The sequence below is a fragment of the Armigeres subalbatus genome, chromosome 1 (assembly GCF_024139115.2).
Source record: "Armigeres subalbatus isolate Guangzhou_Male chromosome 1, GZ_Asu_2, whole genome shotgun sequence".
Lineage (NCBI taxonomy): Eukaryota > Metazoa > Arthropoda > Insecta > Diptera > Culicidae > Armigeres > Armigeres subalbatus.
Genome location: NC_085139.1, coordinates 96,981,937 through 97,004,390, shown reverse-complemented (window position 1 = coordinate 97,004,390; position 22,454 = coordinate 96,981,937). Strand labels below are relative to the sequence as shown.

Sequence of the window (22,454 nt, the reverse complement as noted above, 5' to 3'; positions counted from 1 at the left end):
GACGTTTACGACTCGTTTCCATTACTGTTTCGCGAATTATCCGGCGACGAAGGTCCAAATGTACGCGAGGGAGAAGGCGGAACGAAATAAAACGCGGCGAACTATTTTTAATAACTAAGCGGACTGTACTTTATTTTTTCTTTTGTTTGCGTAAAGACACGTTTATAACTGCTCACTCTGACGGTTTCTTCTTGAATAGAATCTTCTCGTTGCAGTGCACGAAACAGGAAGTTAAGGTTGGCAGCGTGTGGTGACGACAGCTTGGCAATAGGTTGCGTGAGGGATAGGACTGCGCATAGGGTTGAAATGCACGGTAACAGCCTCAATCAACTGAAATTGTAGAAAGATGTAGTGTTTGGTCCGTCAAACCATACGACGGGCCAAAGCTAAATCAGCGAATAAGCGATAGATTGGAACCCTTACATGACATCAGACCCAGAGGCTCATGGCGCTTAACTTTTAGGATGAAATACAATAAGTCGATCAAAATCTGACATTCGTAAGTATTTGTTACTGTTTTAGTCATGTATAATACTAATGACACACTGGTTGTATAAGTAACATGGTACAAAAATCTTGAAATGAGTACCATATTAATAATTGTCTTTATCAAAGATAGTCTTGGAATAATTTTCTTGTCCTCTTGTACCATGGTACAAGTATCACAGGTGTGTCCTTATTATAACACTGCGAAGCCAAAATCAGCTTCATCAGTATTACAAACATTGGATCCTATAAAAAGACCTTTAGACTTTAATTTGGTCGGGGTTCAGCCAAACCGCACCAAGCGGCTTTTTGACTGACTTGTGATATTTTGTTCGTGAAAGTCCATGCGTACATTTGTTGTAAGAGTTATTGGTCTAAAGGAAATCCGATACAATTTGTGATCAATTGAATCTGCTACATGAAAACAATGGTTAATTTTTCAATGGGACTTGCTGCGGTTTGGCAGAACTCCGGCGATTTGTCTTGTAACCAGATGAACTTTGTTACAGCGCGGGACATATTCTAATTTTGTAAAATCACTTGAATTCAATTTTCAATGTAACTCATATTCTGTCCCTTATCGCATGTCAGTCCCATCTGTATGTGGATGCCATATCCAGCTTTCCACGCTTGGTAATGGCGGCTTTTCGCTGTGTAAAAATCAATCGGTCACTGTACTGTTTGACACTAACTGGAGGAAAGTATAGATAGTAGAATCTATCCAGTTTTCCGCGAGCAGTAATGGCCGCCAGATTGGCTGTGGTCAGTCTCTGATTTAACGTTTGTGGAGGTCAACTGCACCCACCGCTCCGAGCATTCTGACCAATGTTGCATATAGGTGCTGATCAATGTTGCAAGAAGGTGCTGATTCAGTGAATTCAAGCCTTCTTATATACCACATTGATTGAAATGCTCAAATGGTGGGTGCAGTTGACCTTCACAAACGTCAAATCAGACACTAACCCTCAGGCAAGCTGGCGGCCATTACCGCTCGCGGAAAACTGGATAGAGGAAAGCTCACTGGCGTTCCTGTACGGCATTTTCAGCTTGAGATTCTGATCAGGTAGTTGTGAATCAGGAGGTACGTTTAGTTTTCCATCATTCAACAAATGGTACATGTCCGAATGGCTAAATGTTCCACCATCGCTTTGCTTGCCGTATCCTCCGATTTCCACCATTAAAAACTTACTACTGGCATCTGAAACAGCTTGTATAACAGTTGAATTGTAGCCTTTGTAGTTGTAGTACTTAATCCGGATGTGCTTATCATCAACGGCACCGATACAATTTGGGAAATATTTGCTTGGAGCTGGCATATAAATGGGTTGCAGTACGTCCCATAATGCACAGCAAGTTTCCCGAACCATTTCAGCAACCGTTGAACGACCCATACAAAATGAAAATCCAAGGGTAGTGAACGAGGATCCAGTCGCTAGGAATCTAGAAAACATTTTAGGATTTCATGAAGTTTTGCAGATTTTAATTCTGGAAATGGTTAAGACATATCGTCACAATCAATCGTTCGCAAGGTAGAATCGGTTCTTTGTTGAAGTTGGTCCAGTTTTTCAATAACTTGTGTCCAATTTGATCCAGAACCATATCGAATGTATCCACATTCATCCTAGTATAAGAGTAAAATTTCTTCAGATGTTTTCGAAGGTCTTCGTACAACCTATGGAACTCTCCTTTTAATGATCTCTTTGTGTTTATTGGATGGGTAGAAAACTGCATTTGATTAGAAAACGCTTTGAGTATGTCATGAAAATTTTTGCTCGTTACTTTTTACCACTCTCGTTCCCCTCAACTCTTCTATTCTCTTTCTCTATGGCATCGGTTTAAGTTATTTCAACCGCTGCAACATCGATACGTTGCTTGTTCCAAGCCTCATTTATGTGCTTACGGGTTGAAATATTTTAAATTTGCGATGTTTGTCCCTAAATTTTTCAAAATACATTCGAAAGCGCAATGGTTGTTACGTCAACTATAAAATCATGGGCAGTAAATTCATGGCTTGCTAGTATGTACATAATATACAAAATTCAATGATTACCTAGTTGTTTCTTCTAACATTTTTTTTTTTTTTTTTTAATTCTTTATTAAAGTGTTTTTTTAATTTTAAAATTAAGTTTCTTCTAACACTTTCTGTCAGCAAATTTTCAACAGTCATGACCAGGCTTGTAAAATGTCATCTGCATGTCATTTGACTAATTTGTTCATAACTTTCTTTAAAAGGAAAATTTACTTCATATTTTTAGATGTACTCATAACGCTTGAGTAGGGCTATATTTTTGTCCAAGGGTACATTGCTCTAAATATAACATCTGAGGCTGGAAAGTGAAAACTTTCCAAAATGTCACGTGTCATTTGACATAATGTCATTTGAATGACATTTTGCCTCCCACGCCCCAGATTACATATTTACAGCAATGCCTTATTAGACAAAGTTGTAGGCACATTTAAGGGCTATAAGTTCGACATACCTTCGGAACCGATAGCTAACTTCTGAACAAGTTCTGGAAAAATTATACAAACGAATGCAGATGACATTTTACAACACTGGTTATGACGTCAAAGTTCTGGGGAAGTAATTCATCATAGATTATCCTGCCGCAACCTGCGAAACTTGCGGTTTCATGTTCCAAGTTTCCAATTGTTATCCTGTATTCGTCACCTAGGTCGGTTTTGTCTTTCGTAATGATTGGTTTTAAGGCGGATTTATTGGACCTGCGCAAACCTTGTCTTGTAAACTAAATTCTGTATAAATAACACACAACCTTTCAGTGAAATTATCATACATAAAAAAATGCGACATATACAGTTTTTATGCTTCTTTTATTCCAAAAAATATATCCTATCGCCACAATCAACTCTAAACGTTCACTTGGATTACGCTCTACAAGAGTTACAATAGTCATGCCATGTTTTGTGTCAAGTGAGTTGTTATCTATATGAGCCTGAAATGGCAAGCAACGAATTCATGCCTAAAACTATAGATGAAATTGATTTACGATTTTAATTGGGAAATTTACAGCTACTTATCGATTGGACTTATCAGAAAAAGAATGATATAAAATCGTTCTCGCCTAAAACGAAACACCAAGAAGAGGTGATCGATTCAGATAATTTAATAAATTTTAGTTGGATGCCAAACACGTGCAATTCATCTGTCGAATGATGTTTAAGGATTGCTCAAAATATGGATGCATTGAGTGGATAACACAAAAGAAAAGGAAATAAATGTTTGAAAAAATAAAAATTAGTGTAAATAATTATAATTCGAGTAAATATAGTAGTACTTGGATGTAAATAAGGAATCTTGTTTGACAACATAAAAGTTGGTAAGGTTGGCTTAAGAATAAATGCAAGAAATAATAAACTATAAATACACTGGGCGAAATGTTCACATTTGAAATAGTACTGAGATAGTCAAATCTTAATGTACGGATTTTGTACTAAGGAAAATAATAGCGAAGTTTTCCTGGATATAAATTCGAAGAAAAAATTGTAGCTTATTATCTAAATTTGTGGACCTAATTCTAAGTCAAAATAGAACAACAGTTAATTGCTGACTACTAATTTAAAAAACGGTGTTATCTGTGTCTAAGCAGTGTCGGTGCTTACAAAACATAAGTAATGAACACGTGTAGATATATTCATGTGCTGAATAACCTGTTGAGTAAAAAAGGATCAATATTAGTTTTCTGAATAAAATGATTAATTTTCAAATCTCACCAAGAAAAAAAAAAGAATTGTCCTAACAATCATTTTGTTCAATCATGGAACCGTAACCGGATTCCGCCGTTGAGACCAAACTCTTGGAGCAGCAAGGATCCGGATCGACCATTACTGGTGGAGGAGCCATCACCATTATTGCTTCGTTGGTCGTCAAATTGACGGAAAGAATTTCATCCGGATCATCCTCTTCCGGGGTAGGTTCCATTGGTTCTGGCAGTTGCGGGGGGACGATCTCTTGTTCTCCACCGTCTTGTAACCCGTAAGCACACCGACGCATGCCTCTGTGGAATGCTATCCTTTTCCGTTTGGATTCCTCACTGTTAATGTTCGGGTATATCCGTCGAATCCGCTCCAGGAAATCGAAATCCGGATCGTCATCATCCTGCAATCGACGGATTCCTCTCAGTTCCACTTCGTCTTCTTCCTCTTCCAAGCCCTCGTCGTCCTCTATCAACCTCTTGCGCTTCATCCCCCGTGACAGTTTTGATTTCTTTCCACCACTGGCCAACCGCCCGGTCGGTGTATTATCACAGGGGATCCGCTCACCCATACTCTCCATTTCTTGATGGTGACGTTTTCTGCTCAGCAACCGCAACTCGATGTCCTCCTTAGCAGTCAACCGTTGAGAATCTTGATTGCGAGCCACAATCTGTACGTTGTTCGTGTTTGCCAACATTAACATCGATAGGAAGTATCGCGCCGTGAAGTCCTCCGGCTTATTCTCCATGACCTGAGCAAAATTTATCACCGGTACATCTTCCACTGATTGTTCACACCCAAACGAATCGATGATCTCGGTTCCATATGCGTGGATGTCGAAGTGATTTCTTTTCTCGGACTGTACCAGAATAGGCTTCAACTTCCGGTGCCAACTGTTGACCTTTTCGATCAGCTCTTTGGCTTCGGCCACGCTTTGAATGTATTTGGCGCTCGTTACAGCCGGATTCTCCTCAGGTTGTGGATGATCAATTACATCGGAAGTTTCGTCGGATGGCTCTGGTGTGGCCTCTTTTGAACGACTTTGCCGCATAGTTGACTGCTCGTTTTGATCGTCCGAAATTCCGGAATCACGGGACATGGTACGCGTCGGAGTAGACTGTTGTGACTCGGATTGTGGGATTGCCGTTTCTGGTTCAGGTTGTTGGGTCTTCTCAGGTACAACTTCGGGCAATATTGGCTCGCTCTGTACAGGATCACATGAAGTAGCTTGCACTTCTTTCGAGTTATTTCCGGTATCGTCATCAAAGTCTGCCACACGGGCAATTTCCTCACTGGCAATGCCGCGAATTGACTCATCATTGTCGAATCCGAAGAAATCGCTTACTGGCGAGGAAGCACGAGACACATTCGATTGCTGACCGTCGCTCATGGGTGCCAAGCTGTACAGGCACTTCCCAGCTGGGCCCTGTAGAATGTCCTCAAACTCGTCAAAACCGAGAAAGTCTGAAATAAATGTTAAAATTATTAGCTGATTGAAAACATAGACTTGAAAAGGCTACATTTCAGCTGATAAAGTCTAGTTAGAATATATAAAGTTCGAACTCTCTTAATATTTGAAGGATCACTCTAACGTCTCAATCGTACGGAAAATTGGTCGCTCTGAGAAAATGGTATGTAATTTCCTTAAAAAAGGTTCAAAATATGGAATTAAACCTGCTACCAAAGGACGAACCAAACTGTCTTTGAGGCTGAAAGGTCAAATCAGACATGAAGCCACCCAAAATCGGTTGTCCTGCTCGCAGATAAAGGAGAAATTGGATGTTCCGGTGTCTCCTCGGCAGATTGCTCGGATTCTGAATTAATCGCCGAACATAAAATGAAAGAAACTGCAAGGAAAACCGAAGCTCAATCTCATTCATAAGCAGAACCGGCTCAAGTTCGCCCGGAAGTACATGGAGTGGAAGACAGAATGGCAAAACGTTGTGTTTTCTGACGAGAAGAAGTTTAATTTAGATGGTCTGGACTGTTATAGTTGCTACTGGCATAATTTGAGTAAGACCATTGTCGTGAGATCGAAGCGAAACGTTGGAGATGGAAGTTTGATGGTATGGGGTGCCTTCTCCTACCATGCAAAGCTTCCGATTTGTTTCATCTCGACCCGAATGAATTCTGGAATGTATCTGGAGCTAGGGGGAGGTGTTTTGATCGGTCATATTGAAAATGACGAGAATGATGACATCATATTCCAGCAGGACAATGCATCTATCCACGTCTCTAAACAATCCAAGGCTCGGTTTGCTGAGAAAAACATTTCGCTCCTTTCATTCAAAGTTAATTGCCTATATTCCGGGTATTAAGCCACCCGGAGTGGATATTAATTATAATGTCTGAAACTCGATTATGCATATGCACAACATGTGATAGATTTAGTTCGGAAAAGGCATTGGAGGGTAGCCACTCCCTTTGGTGGGGTTTGATCCCACGAAACCAGTACGCTAGTAGGGAAAGCACCTGTCTAGCGTCGACATATACAAAGCGAAGTGATGGGTCGAAGAAAAAGGAAGCGTTGGCGATTAAACTGATTCTTTAACCGTTATATAAAAATCTTCTAGCCTTGGCATACAGAAGGTGAATAGAAGTGTTCCTGAATGCGAAGAGGCTGGCTATGTGATGCGTTGACGCTATAGGCAACGCATTTGGGCATTGTTACGTGTTTGTTTCCATTAATTTAGCGAAAAAATATCAATACACCCAGTTTTTTTTTTAAACGGTTTGGTTTTGGTCGTTTAACACCTTCAGCGTCAATGAAGCAATGAGTAAACCCCACGAAAAAATTCACAAAAAAATCAAAGAAAATTCAGGGGGTATTTAAAAAACTGTGAAAGTTCAGGTTAACCGAGAAATTAATGAAATCCAACCGTGTAAAAAAAAACCTGGGTGTACAGTACGGAACTACACGATTTTACAAACGCTTTTAGTATTGTTCCCGACAGGGAAACCAATTTTCTAAGCAGCTGATTGATTTTCAGCAACGCTAAACTGTAATTTTATTTCCTTTGTAAATGATAATAGTAATTTGATTATCTAACGTACTTACAAATAAACTGGTTTTTTTTTTCTTCTACAATGCCTTCCAAACCCTTTTTTAAGTGTTGAAGAAAGGTTCAACTACCCTACCTTTGAGTTGGTGGATTTTATCGTCAAACTGCTACTCAAATACAATTTGTAAATTAATGAATCATTATTCTAGCACTTTCCGGGTTCTACTTACGATTTACACAGGAGGGACAGAAGATAGACTTTATTTGCCGTTTGGAGTTATTCTGCTCAGAAAATCAGGAGTTTCACCGTATCTGCAGGTAAGTATTTACATATTGTTGATTGATTATTAACTGTTTTATGTTTCTTTTCAGGTTTTACTCACTGGTATCTCAATTGTCCTACACTTTTTTCTGCTGCTGGTAATAAATAATTCCGAGTTCAAATACACTTAATAACGATTTTTGCCTTCCAATAATTCGATAATATTTTTTCCAATTAGCTGCGATGGCGAAGTTTGTTTATTTTCTGTTCGCCTCTTTACTCCCTACACTGTCAATACCACCATTTCACGCGACTCACGCAAAAGAATAACAATCATTATCAACAGGCTGTCAAATTGCACTGTTGCGTCGCGTCGCATCGCACGTCGCGTTTACTCTGGCTTGTCCCTTACACTACTACTGCTAAGCGCAAACTGTCATGTTGCCCGTTATGCTGCAACCAGGGTTGTTAATGCGGCGTCTTAACAAGTATGATACAGAGCGTTTTTCTCGTCACTTCTCTAAGCTTCAACTCGTTGCGTCTCTTCTATTCTCGTTCACTATGGCATCGGCCTCTGACTGACCAGTCGGTCGAAGCACGAGAAATGCTGGGCGAGCTCATGGTTCATTCTTCGCCGCCACACACCGTCTTCTTGCACACCGCCAAAGATGGTCATAAGCACCCGTTTCTCGAATACTCCGAGTGCTTGCAAGTCCTCCTCGAGCATTGTCCATGTTTCATGTCCGTAGAGGACAACCGGTCTTATTAACGTCTTGTACATGACACATTTGGTGCGGTGGCGAATCTTTTTTGACCGCAGTTTCTTCTGGAGCCCGTAGTAGGCCCAACTTCCACAGATGATGCGCCTTCGTATTTCACGACTGACATTGTTATCAGCCGTTAGCAAGGATCCGAGGTAGACGAATTCCTCGACCACCTCGAAGATATCCCCGTCTATCGTAACACTGCTTCCCAGGCGGGCCCTGTCGCGCTCGGTTCCGCCCACAAGCATGTACTTTGTCTTTGACGCATTCACCACCAGTCCAACTTTTGTTGCTTCACGTTTCAGGCGGGTGTACAGTTCTGCCACCTTTGCAAATGTTCGGCCGACAATGTCCATGTCATCCGCGAAACAAATAAATTGACTGGATCTGTTGAAAATAGTACCCCAACTGTGACACCCGGCTCTTCGCATGACACCTTCTAGCGCAATGTTGAACAACAGGCACGAAAGTCCATCACCTTGTCTTAGTCCCCGGCGTGATTCGAACGAACTGGAGTGTTCGCCCGAAAACTTCACACAGTTTTGTACACCATCCACCGTTGCTTTGACCAGTCTGGTCAGCTTCCCAGGGAAGCTGTTCTCGTTTCCATAGCTCTACGCGGTCTATACTGTCGTATGCCGCCTTGAAATCAACGAACAGATGATGCGTTGGGACCTGATATTCACGGCATTTTTGAAGGATTTGCCGTACAGTAAAGATCTGGTCCGTTGTCGAGCGGTCACCATAACATAATGGTGACAGACGACGGATGATGATCTGGGATATCACTTTCTAGGCGGCATTAAGGATGGTGATCGCTCGAAAGTTCTCACACTCCAGCTTGTCGCCTTTCTTGTAGATGGGGCATATAACCCCTTCCTTCCACTCCTCCGGTAGCTGTTCAGTTTCCCAGATTCTGACTATCAATTTGTGCAGGCAAGTGGCTAGCTTTTCCGGGCCCATCTTGATGAGCTCAGCTCCGATACCATCCTTACCAGCTGATTTATTGGTCTTTAGCTGTTGGATGGCATCCTTAACTTCCCTCAAGGTGGGGGCTGGTTGGCTTCCATCGTCCGATGAACTGGCGTAGTCATCTCCTCCGCTGCCTTGACTTTCACTGCCTGTACTCTCAGCGCCATTCAGATGTTCCTAGTAGTGCTGCGTCCACCTTTCGATCACCACACGTTCGTGCTCCCATCCTTATCCCAGCACATTTCGGCTCGTGGCACGAAGCCTTTGCGGGATGCGTTGAGCTGCTGGTAGAACTTGCGTGTTTCTTGCGAACGGCACAGCTGTTCCATCTCCTCGCACTCCGCTTCTTCCAGGTGGCGTTTCTTCTTTTGAAAAAGGCGAGTCTGCTGTCTCCGCTTCCGTCTATAACGTTCCACGTTCTGGCGGGTACCTTGCTGCAGCGCGACCGCCTGCGCTGCGTCCTTCTCCTCCAGAATCTGTCTGCACTCTTCGTCGAACCAATCGTTCCGTCGACTTCGTCGTTAATGGCTGCTTTGACTGTATTCCAGCAGTCCTCAAGAGGGGCCCCATCGAGCTCACCCTCTTCCGGCAACGCTGCCTCGAGATGCTGCGCGTATGCAGTGGCGACATCAGGTTGCTTCAGGCGCTCTAGGTCGTACCGCGGCGGTCGTCGGTACCGAACATTGTTGATGACGGATAGTTTTGGGCGCAGTTTAACCATCACCAGATAGTGGTCAGAGTCGATGTTAGCGCCACGATATGTCCTGACGTCGATAATGTCGGAGAAGTGCCGTCCATCATTCAGGACGTGGTCGATTTGTGATTCTGTCTGCAGTGGTGATCTCCAGGTGTACCGATACGGGAGGCTGTGTTGGAAGTAGGTGCTGCGAATGGCCATATTCTTGGAGGCGGCGAAATCAATTAGTCGTAGGCCGTTTTCGTTCGTCAGCCGGTGAGCGCTGAACTTTCCAATAGTCGGTCTAAACTCCTCCTCTTGGCCAACCGGAGCGTTCAAATCTCCTATGATGATTTTGACGTCGTGGCTTGGGCAGCTGACGTACTCTCACGTTCCAGCTGCGCGTAGAATGCGTCCTTATCATCATCAGTGCTTCCGGAGTGTGGGCTATGGACGTTGATTATGCTGAAGTTGAAGAACCGGCCTTTGATCCTCAACCTGCACATTCTTTCATTGATCGGCCACCACCCGATCACGCGCCTTTGCATATCGCCCATCACTATGAAAGCTGTTCCCAGCTCGTGTGCGTTGCCGCAGCTCTGGTAGATGGTATGATTACCTCTAAACGTTCGCACCATTGATCCCTTCCAACAAACCTCCTGCAGCGCTACGATGCCGAATCCACGGTCCTTGAGCACATCGGCGAGTATGCGTGTGCTCCCGATGAAGTTGAGAGATTTGCAGTTCCACGAACCGAGTTTCCAATCGCTAGTCCCTTTTTGTCGCAGTGGTCTTCGCCGATGGTTCCGTACTCTCTTGTTGATTGTTCGTTGCTTATGATTTTTTAAAGGCTGGCTTGCAGGGCCTGACACCAAACGAAATCCTTTAAATTTAGGGAAGACAATTCCTCCTTATTTCCGGTGGACCATGGTGCACAGTTTCACTTAGAGTACCTTGCTGGCACGCGGACGAAGATCAGCCGCCCCTAACATGGAGAACAGAAGCTGTTGTGAGCCGATCCTAACGTGGACAACAGGTTGCGTCAGTAAGATTTGCACCTCCGGAGAGGAACTGTTCTATAAAAATCAACTAGCCTGCGCATACCGAAAGCGAATAGAAGTGTTCGTTGAATTGCCAGCTCTTGAACATATTCCAGTTGGGAATCGCTTATTCTTGAGTAGCGACCGGCACTTTCGCTCCTGCTTGGATCGTTTTTCCCGGCTGGTCTAGCAATGCAACTCCGGTATTTCAATGGCGTCCCTTTCCACATATTCGAACAGATCGTGCTTCTGCAGCAGCACCTGCGTCCGGCCATAAAATAGCTACCGTCGAACAAGTACACACGCTCAGTTTTTTTATTGTATTTAAAGGATTTAACTTTACAGTTATTCATCCTTACTAACTATTGAAATTATTATATTTTTGAAAGTAATTTTGATGCCCTGAGCACAGAGAACAGACATACAAGTCAGTTTTCAATCGTGTGTAAGGAATTTAACGGACGTTTTGAAACGCAACACAAGTGGCAATCTCGTGGAGGCGCTGGCATCGCATAGTTTCTCTCATCAAGAAGCTGTCAAAATTTTAGGCGCCACCACCCACCATAAACATAAACAACAGATCCTCCTCCTCACACTGGTTTTGATTCCATATGTGATGTTTCTTTCTCACACTAACGCAAGCGATTTCTCTGCCATCATGGAGCGCATGGTTTGTTTTGTGACCCTTTCCATTAGCGTCACAGCCAGCAGCGAAGCACTGCAAAGATGAAAAGGCCATAATTTGTGCTCACACTTTAAGTTTATTTTGCTGGAAATCAGACAGCATTGGAATTACATTAAATCAGCTTCACAATTAATTTTCTACCTTTTTATTGCTACTAATGACATTGATAGAAAATATTTTACGTCTCATAGAAATTGCAATCAATCAGGAGAAAAAAGCTGATGCTGAAATCACAGTAAACTATTAGATTGCTGGACATACTTCAGCAAATCATTTTGCTGTAACTATAATTCAGATTTTGGTGTGCAAATATATTCATGATTTTTCATTTATTCATGTCCCGTCTAGTCTTTCAATTCAGTTTATGTATAGAAATATAACTGAATAACTGTTTTAGAACACTATCTCTCTTCGACAGTAGTTAAAACTTTTATAAGCATATAATTTTCACCAATATGAGAAGAGGCTGAGTAGCAGAAACTCTACTTGAATGTTTGAAGGTACGAAAAAGTGTTTTGCAAAAAATATTTTTTACCTCGTTGGTTCCATAGTGCCTGAAAAATAAACATCAACAGTTATCACGTGCTGAAAGAGGCGGCAAGCTTGGCATCATTTTGGCGCGCAATGTTTGTTTGATGCAATATGACAGCTAGTACGCTTGTGGCCATGAAAGACACACTTAGCGTCATCAAACGACGTATTGCCACAGTCAGTATTCTAACGTACTTTGATTTACACAGCTTTTTGAGTAAAATTTGTTCTAGCCTGGATGTCTGTTATCTGTGCCCTGAGGTACTTAATTAGTTTGTCTTCTTCATTTTTTTCAAAACTTAGTATCTCATTTAGATTGTTCTTTAATTTACATTCCCTTCTGTGTTCTTCAAATTTTCGGCATTCCAAAAGAATGTGAGGTACAGTTATCTGAACATTGCACGTTTCACACATATTCGAATCCCTGCAGAAAAGGTGTCTGTGAGTTACATTTGTATGGCCTATCCTTAGTTTACTTAATGCTCTTTGTTCTGCTGCTACATTACGATCAATCCACGGAAGGGTAGAAACTTTTATGGTTCTAAGAAATCTTAAACTGTTATACCATTCATTTTCCCATTGAAGACGGATGGCAGTATCTCAATGCATCTTCTCCAGGAATAGGGACCTCCAATTTTTGCGCCGTCGTTCCTTCTTTTTCCAGTTTATCTACCTTAACATTACCTTCTATACCGACATGCCCTGGAATCCAGCACAACACCACTAGCTTTGTCCTCAGTACATTTTCTAGTTGCTGGATCCATGGGTGTTTAGAGTTGCCCTTCTCCAGCAACTTCTAGCGCCTCCAATGCACTTGCTGAGTTCGAGAAAATCACGGTTTGTTCATTTCTTTCGACGAGATGTTCAACCGCGTACAGGACAGCCATTGCTTCTGCGGAAAATATTGAGAAAATATTGCTATGCCAAATCCTACGTTTTCCACGTCGACGGAGCCGTCCGTGAAGATTTTTTTGAAGTGTGCACGTGGTGTGAATCAACTGTTGATAAATCGGGTTAGCTTTGGCAGTCGGCTGCCCAACCCTGTATTTTTTTCCGTACTGACCAATCAATGCTGGGCTTTTTGTCACGCCAAGATATTCCTTCAACGCAAGGTAAACGAGCAATTATAGGGAGTTGCTTGCCGGTGAGTTCTTCATATTCGAATTTAGCCCTTCGAATGGCAGGGTAATTTTTGATAGTGCTAATTGCTTCATTATCCTCTTGTTGTTGGTTAGAATCCTGTCTACCACATAGAAGATACTACCTCTCCAGTAAACGTATAGCTTTGCATATATTTTGCTGAACTACTTAATGGGAGAAAGGTAGTTGACCTGATTCTGCCATAATCGACTCGACAGGGCTTGATCGAAATGCGCCACTTGCTTCAAGTACTCCGGCATTGTACAGGGGCTGTAGTATTTTCATATTAGTCAAACTTCCTCCGTTTACCTTTGCTATTCCGAATAATAGTTTTGGAACTAGGACTCCGTTGGTGATTTGCAGTAATGTTTTTCTTGCTCCTCCTCTCATGCGATTTCCAACTGTTTTTATGAAGTTTATTGTTGTCTGGCACTTATTTCGTATTTCTGCTACCGTGGAAGCACCATATTTGACGCAGGTCCAAACTTGACGCACTCTCAAATCAAATGATGCAGAAAACCTATTTTCGCCAAAAATATATCAACGAATCAAGCTAGATGGCTTTATTTGCTCTTCTTCTTTGCATATATGGCATAAACAGCATATTATTGATGAAGCATCAACGTACCCGAATAAAATATATGGAAGTCATACTCATAATGCGTCAATTTTTTTCTTTCTTAGCCACAATGCTAAGGGTCGAATGATCATTTTTTCACGCAAAATAACTTTTGTGAGAATCTTTTACCCCTACCTACAAACAGCTGAGCATTATGAGTAAGCTTTACCTTTTACGTTGAACATTGCAACATTCGAACGCATTTTTCAACCCAAAATGTTCTGCGTCAAATTTGGCTCACAATGCATTGTTATGTTCCTAATTAATCTTATCATACGAATAGACAAGGCAGTGCTAATAAACCTCAATAATAGTCTTAGGAGAAGCAATATGTATTCATTAAGTTTTAACTAACTCTCAACTACTTTAAATATTAGTCAACATTGGATCATTCCACTATGTGTCCAGCCCATGATAGTATGCCTTATGCTGCCTTCGATTTTGATGCGTTTCTTACAGGTATTTGGTAATTATGCTGTTTTTATATGCTAGTTTTAGAATTCTTGCGAGCAAACAATATTTTATAATAAATTAGTATCATATAATTAATTTTCTTTTTTTTGCACAAAATCCAAAAAAACAAAAAAAATAAACACTTTTTCATTTTTTTCCTCTGTCGTTTTCCTGTCGCTACTAGTCGTACAACCCTGAATATGAAGTCAAACAAAACTATGGCTGCCTTTATCATATAAGCTTCAGTTTATGTTAATAGTTTATTGAACAAATGTATATAGATGGGCAGCTCATATTTTTTTAGATATATCTGCCGGTCACGTAACACTTGCAGATTGGTAGCTTCAATGTGGTTCTAAAAGCGTTCATATACAAGTTGCGTTTTCAGATTAGACAGAAGCTGTACGCTTCTCAGTTTAGACAGAAGCTATACAAACTTCTCAGTTTATAGATTCAAAATTGCAGATTACCAAAGAAAGTTATGTTTTTATTACAAATACAACAGACCATGGTAGGCTGGTTATGTAATGAAATGTAAAAGTTAATCCTCCCGTAACACATGATTCTTACACCTAAATGAAAAGCATTTTGAATGATGTGCAGGGTTCATGAAACTAACAAAGCACTTACATGTTACAGAGCATATAACTTGCAGAAAAACTGAACAAAAAAAAATACCTCTTTGTATAATTAATTAACTTGTTATTTTATATCGCACCAAGTTCTATTGCACTGTCTTTATATAAAGGCTGATTGAGTTTTAACATAGTTTTAAAGTGCGTCAAATTAGGAACAACTTTGCGTCAAATAAGGAACATAGTAAAATTAGTGCGTCAAGTTGTGCACCTCAAGTACTACGTAAAAACTGATTGAAAAACTAAGAAATAAACTTATATTTCGAAGTTTCATTATTTCTACATATTCTATAATAGTAGTAAGCTCGTTATGCAGAATATTAAGCGAATCCGTATTGGAATTATTTTTTAAATAATGATTCTTTTTAAAATTTTCTTAACTGCGTCAAATATGGTGCCTCCACGGTACGTGTTTTTTGAAATTCATGCGGCGGTCGACCAAAACACCTAAAATTCTCGCATATTGAACTTCGGGAATATTTCGATTGTTGATGAACAAAGCGGGTGTTTCGGGATGTTTTCGTTTCTTGCAATGTGCATGAAATTTGTTTTTTCGTTCGATATAGTTAGCCCAATCCGATCGCTCCACTTGTCAATAGCATTTGCAGCTTTCTGTAGTCTTCTCCTCAGCACATTTGGGCTACGACCAGAAGCCACAATGATGATGTCGTCGGCGTACACGAAAATTTCGATTCCTTCTGGTATGCTTTCGAAAATCGTCACCATAAGTACGAGGAACAGGGTGACAGATAGTGTTGAACCTTGAGGAACTCCGTTTTGTTGAACTCGTTTCGCTGATAACGTGTTTCCAACCGCTACACGAATGGTTCGGTTGGTCAAAAAGCTTGTACAAATTGAAGCATTCTTCCTCGAATTCCCCATATGTTTAGGATTGATATAATTTTATTCCTGTCGGCCGTGTCGTATGCTTTTGTTATGTCTATGACTCTATCATAAGGATTTCGCAGTGAGCATTGCTGTCCACTGTTTTCCGTATCGACTTTTCTAGAGCTGCTAGATATAGATCGATTCCGCGTCCTTTGCGAAAACCAAACTGGTGTTTATTTAGTCGTTGTTGTTTTTCGAGTTCTTCGTAAAGTCGCCTATTAACCATTCGCTCAACTGTTTTGCCTAAGCAACTGAGCAGCGTTATAGGTCGTTGGTTTCCAAAGATTTTGTGATCTTTGCCCATTTTAGGGATCGGAATGACTATTCCTTCTTTCCAACTCGGTGGTATTTCACCCGTTCTCCAAATACCGTTGATCGTGTTCAATAGTTGCATTTTGACCCGTATAGGAAGGTGACTTAGCATAGGGTAGCTGATCTCGTCAACACATATGGATTTGCTCCCAGCTTTATCCAACGCCCATAATAACTCTTCGATTGTAAAGTCTTCGTTGAAACTTTCAGATCCTATTGATTCAGAGTGATTCGGAAGAATGTCAATTGTTGGTTGGGACGATTGAGAAACATGCTGAAAGAAATCGGCCAAGTGTTCAGCTATACTCTCACGTTCCGTAACTATTTTGTTGCCGATTTTCAAAACGTGGTTGGGATTTGGTCGTTTTCCACAAAAAGCATTGAATCTTAGCCACATTTCACTGCTGGTTGTTTGGGGTTGAAACTTGTCGTAAACGCTTCCCAGGATGCTTTTTTTGCTTCTTCAACTATTTTTCGGGAATAATTTCGTGCCTCTTTGAATTCTGTTAAGGCTTTCAAGCGTCTCAGTCTTCGTAGTTTTCTTCGTCGTGCCTTAACTGCTGCTTCTACTTCGTTGTTCCACCAGCGAACTGATTTCCGGCCTGGTTTACCGGATGATCTAGATATACTGGCTTCCGCTGCCTCAATTATTCTTTGGCTGAACTCTTCTACGGTTAACGTACTATTCCTTGGTATACGCTCTAGAATTATATCCTCGAAATCGGTCCAGTTGGCGTTTTTGTGTTGCCATTTTTTACGTTGATGTAATGTTTGTGTTGTCCGGAGATGATCCAGGTTCGCCTGTTGTTCCTCCGGCGGCAGTCGGCGACGGGCGCCTGTACCATACTCAGGCAAGTACAAGATTACCTACCAATACGCAACAGACAACTGATGCACACCACGTTTCAGAAATCCCTCCACCAACCCACTCATCGAGACAAAATAACGACGGTAGACGACAAAGACAAGAAGACAACGTGTCCGTTGCCCTGCAATGGAACGTTAACGGATTACAGGAACGGTACAATGAACTTCAGTAGATTGCGACCAAACATCAGCCAACCGTAATAGCGCTACAAGAAACTCGTTTGTCCAGGACAAATATTTTGCAGAAATTTCACCATGGAGAATATGATTGGACCATTCTCCCCGATCCGTATTCTGCCTCGCAAAATGGAGTCGGACACGCTGTGCACAGAAATACTTCCTATAAGTTTTTAAAACTGAAAACATCACTGCAAGTTGTAGCAGCGCAGGTTATGCATCCCATAATTGCTACATACGCCAGCGTGTATATACCCTGACACACTCTATCCCATACCCTAAAAGAAGAGGTAGATAAGCTTATAAGTGAATTGCCACAACCAATATTGCTGCTAGGCGATTTCAATAGCCATAGTCCAATGTGGGGAAGTTCAAAAAGAGACTCTAACGGGGATGTCTTGGAAAATTTTATCACAAACAATGGGTTAGTGTTGCTGAATACCGGAGAACACACTAGACTAGATCCCCGTAATGGTGGAACATCAGCTCTGGACTTGTCAATAGCTTCCCCGGAAATTGCAAACAAACTCAAATGGAAGGTAGACGATGACACCTGGACAAGTGATCATTTTCCCATACTCATCAACATACGCTCAGTTTCTCCATCGTCTTCCATCGCGAAAACATTATTTCACGTTCCGTGGATGATCGGAAAACTCCGGCCCATAACCATAACATAATTATGCAAGGCCACAGGCCATGACTTTTTTTCCAGTTGTGCTCCAACTGATAGCAAGATGCAACTTTGTTATCCATTGACAATTCTTCTCCAGAGATTTAAGGGAACGTTACCCTCTGCTTGCACACTCTTGCTTGCTGACTTTCCCCACCGTCCACTTCTCTCTGGCTGCCAGAACCGTTGACTTGAATCACAAACATTTTCATTTTTTGCGTTTTCGATTGCAAAACTGTTTTGATGTTGTAATAATCCATCTGCCATTTTTCTTATGGACATGCTTCAAAAAACTTTTCGATGGAAACTTTTGACGTTATTCGTTATACGTTTTCAAAGTCTTCATGGATTCATCGAAATATCCATATTTTTTGGAATTTCCATAGAAAATTCGATAAAGTTTTCACGGGAATGTACAAGGTAAATTTTTCGTAAAATTCCACGGATTTTTTCTTAATAATCAAGGAAAATTCTTGAGAATTTCCACGGTAAATTTTCAAAAATAATATTGAATAATGTAGACTGCTACAAATTGGACCCCCATTTACACAACGATCAAATTTACCTTCCAATTCCGGGGTCGAAGCTCGCCTCATCCATTCGGGGCTCTTAGCGCCACGTGGACTCAAACTGTACATTGTCAACGTGAAAATATCCTTCGTTCGATCACTGGCTTTACGAACCAACTAAAAATAAAAATGTAAATTAATTATCATTGCTCTGTCTTCAAACTCGAAGCAAACATTATGACAACGACTACTTACATCCATTTTCAACCGCTTAAACTCCGGCGGCAGGGTAAACAGCAGGTGCTTCCTCAGATGACACTCGGGGATCTTGAATAGATTGCGCTCGAGCAGGGCCGGCTTCAGCGAAATTGTGCGCATTCCAGTGCCACTCATCACCACTAAGCCACTGCCGAACATGGGGGCGGACATGGGAGCGTATGAAGCGCCCCCTACACCGTCATCGCTGAGCTTGTCCAGCGAAGGCGATCGCGCCAGATCGGATGGGGTTTGCTTGCCCAGTGATTCCCTGTCGACGCCGATACCTTCGTCCTCCAGGCTGAGCCGGGACGGTGCGTTTGACTGTTTGCTGGAATCCTGATCGGTGTTGGGCACAGCTGTGGTTTGATTTTCAAGGGCCATCAATTCCGGTTCCGGGGAGCATTCTTTCGATCTCGGGAAGTCATTCCGGTCGTGTTCGGAGATAATCGACACAATGATGGTTGTCTGAGATTGTGATTCGTGATTTAATATTCGAGGTGTGCTCTCCAAAGTCGATGGAGATTCATCAGGAATCGTGTTTTGGCTGTCGTCAAAAGCTCCGCTGTCGTGGAAAGGCGTTGAATTCGGTTCTTGAGGTGTGTCTTCCAAATTCGAAGCAATGTCAACGGGAGTTGTATTTTGACTGTCGTCGTGGGTTTCGCTATTTTCCAACGGAACCCCAACCGATTCACGTAGCATCGGATCCATATCTGTGCCAGGTTCGATTACGGTTGAGGACAACGCATTCGAAAACGAAACTTCCTGTGTATTTGTTTCTGCAGTTTTCGAAAATTCAATACATTCCCTTCGGCCAGCAAATTTACTTTGCATCAACTCCAATATCGGATCTTTTCGATAGTTGCTACTTCTCGCTTTATGCAGTTCATTGTCAAAGTCTGCTGTATCATCAATTTCGATGCGGTATTTGTTCTTGAGATAATCCGGAGGCAAATAGATCTTGAATTCTCGCGGCCTCAACGGGAAGATCGCATTTTGATCTGATGATCCGTCTCTTTTGCTCTCGCTTTCATGCTGCTCGAATAAATAATCAATCACATCACAGCGTTGGAAGAATTTCTTCAAATCATGCTCCGGCATGAGTAAACCGGTCTTAACATCAATGAAATTCAAATGAATCTGAAAATCGTACCGGGTCCCTATTGTTTCACCCGATTCCAGGTCAAGAATCTGATTTTTCCTGGCGGCAGTGTGACTGGACATAATTGCAGGAATATTCGCGTCGTCTCGAAGGCGATTCAATATTTCCTGTTTTCGCTGTTTACTCGGCATGGTCCTCAATTCGTTGCACAACTCTTGCATTTGTTGAAACTTGTTCCGTGAATCGACTGCCACCCTTTGCAAACTCGTCACTAGTGACTCAATCGGTGCCTTCTTGCCGTTAACGACCGTAAACTCCAAATCTCCGAAGCAATCAGATAAAGATTGGGGCTGGAAACGAGCGGCACGCTTTCTGCCAGATGTTGGCTTATTTTCCTTCTGCTGTTCCTCTTGATTTTCATCTCTGCCCTTCTGATCTTGATCCATGTGCAATATTATTTCCTCCAGATAATCCACCTTTCGGCCGTAGATCTGAGCGGCACTCGTGATCAACATGGCTGCTTCAGGAAAATTAGTTTCCTCCTTTGCTCGTAGTCCCTCGTAGCGACTTAGCCATTTCTGCAAATCGAAATCGAAACAACGATCGATTTTCTCCGATACCTAATTATAAGAAAGCAGAATAAAATGAATTTCTGTATGATGGACCTATGCCTAAATTTTGTTAACTCACCTCCATAAACATCAAAACAATTTCATCCCGATTGAGATTCTGGTGCTCTCGGGGATCTTCTTTCCGGGATGTTGATCCATATCCCTTCGCCACCCTAGCCCGCTTCGGACTTCCTCCCCCGACAGTGCTTTTCGATGGCGATCGCTTCTTGCTGGGCGATTTCGGCTGCTGATGTTGCTCACCATCACAATCCTCGTGCCGTCGGCCTTTTTCCAGCTGCCGACGCAGCTCCAGCGCGTTCAATTTTCTATAATCAAACAATCAATTACCTACTAAAACCTTGCACAATTTGACCCATAAATAGAAACAATTTTCTTCTACCCCCTACCAACCCATGAATGGAAAGTGAGTGCCATTGATAGGCCCATAATTTTCAGTCAATTTCCCGGGCAATATGTACCACTTGCAACAAATCGCTTACCTCTTCATATTCCTGGTACATTCGCGATATATTTTGTAATCAAATTTCACTCAAAACTCATTCTAAACTATGATTTTTACGCAATGCACGAAGCACCACTCACGCAATCAAAACAATCGTAGACGCCATTTTTGTTTTTTTTTTCAATGTGGTATGCAGCCATCATCATCGATCAGCGCGTGAGGAAAATGTTTCAAGAGATGATGACGTGGACAACCCTGCGGGTTGCGAGCCAAACAGTACACGGATAAATGAAACATTGCAAGCATGTTTTCTTCTAACCCTGAGTATATTCAAAAGACCGAAGTTATATTTATGTATATTGGCACATACTTTATAGGCGAATTCGAGAAGGATCCAGTGGTAGAGTGCGCTGCGAGAGTTTGGGAGAAAAGTCGTCAGAAGCAATTATTTACATTCAAAATCAAATTTTCTCCATACAATTTACTTCACTTTTTGGTATATTGTCACATGTTTTCCACTGGCAATGGCTTCTTACAGTCTTTAAGCAGCTGTTAAAGACGAATCCTACTCAAATAAGCCGCGAATTAAGAATCCGGGGATTCATACACTACTAAAAATCCACACATATTTTGTTGAATACGCCCCTAGCGTAGATGCGCACCCTATCACCCAAAACACACATAGATGCAAGTAGTGATTATGACACACCTTCCCATCCATTATATTGCCCATTTGAATGCCTTTGTAAGAGCTAGCTTTGTATTCGATCGAGAATCAAAACACGTAGTTTATCGTTCAAAGATTACAACTAAACTCATAGCTCCTTAGCTCCTACACTGAGGATAATCCGCACATATTTATTGGCGAAAATCTATAAATTTTTATTTTAAGATTTATATGTACGCACATAACTATCCACTATCCCAGAGCGCACTTAAAACAAATTAGTGTAATATATATCATGAGTAGCTGCACATACATTTCATTGGCGCAATACGATTTTTATTAGACAAACAAATGAATCACAAATGTGAAGTGAGCTGATCACATTTTATTAGTGTACACATATGTATTACGTGCAGATTATTCTGAGTGTAAATTATACTTATTCTATAAAGAAGTGAAATTAAGAAATCGTGCTAAACTACAGAAGTTTAGTAGGTAGTATCTTAAATTGAACATGCCTTAAAATATTGTTATTCTAAACTAAATATCTATTCCACAGTGCTTGCCTAAAGTATCTAAATATTTAACCTAAAATCCTTTCTTTATCTATATCTACGTGCAAAGGTAACTACTATTAATCGAACTATTTACATGAACTTATTCAACGGCTATTTTAGTACGGATGTATTTTGTCACGCAGCACTAGTTTGTGAGTAGTAGCATATACGACCCCGGTGATTCGAAGCCTAGATTCCTTCTCGTAAACGTAGGACAAACGGGACTAAACGTAAGTGCAAATAGATAAAAACAACATAGAACTTGATTCAGGACGGTGTAAAACCGTTATTTACATTGTAACGATTGTAGTCTATAAGATGTAATATAATTACAGGAATATATTAATACTAGGATAAGAACATAAATCCTCTCGTTCCGGTCGTTCCTCACCTG

The 22,454-nt window shown here is 41.4% G+C and overlaps 1 protein-coding gene and 1 long non-coding RNA gene across 2 annotated transcripts; one reads left to right on the top strand and one right to left on the bottom strand.

Annotated features, from left to right (window-relative positions):
* Positions 1–7: 7 nt before the first annotated feature.
* Positions 8–8,452, top strand: LOC134203363 (uncharacterized). Its single transcript, XR_009977582.1, has 3 exons — positions 8–499; positions 7,412–7,520; positions 7,575–8,452. It is a non-coding gene; the product is annotated as an uncharacterized LOC134203363 (long non-coding RNA).
* Positions 3,300–21,026, bottom strand: LOC134203345 (uncharacterized). Its single transcript, XM_062678219.1, has 6 exons — positions 20,874–21,026; positions 20,453–20,699; positions 18,661–20,382; positions 18,462–18,582; positions 4,219–5,664; positions 3,300–4,155 (listed from the first exon to the last, which is right to left on the bottom strand). Exons 1-5 carry the CDS (start codon positions 20,879–20,881, stop codon positions 4,241–4,243), a joined length of 3,522 nt encoding a protein of 1,173 aa, XP_062534203.1. The 5' UTR covers positions 20,882–21,026; the 3' UTR covers positions 3,300–4,155; positions 4,219–4,240.
* Between the last annotated feature and the right edge of the window lie 1,428 nt (positions 21,027–22,454).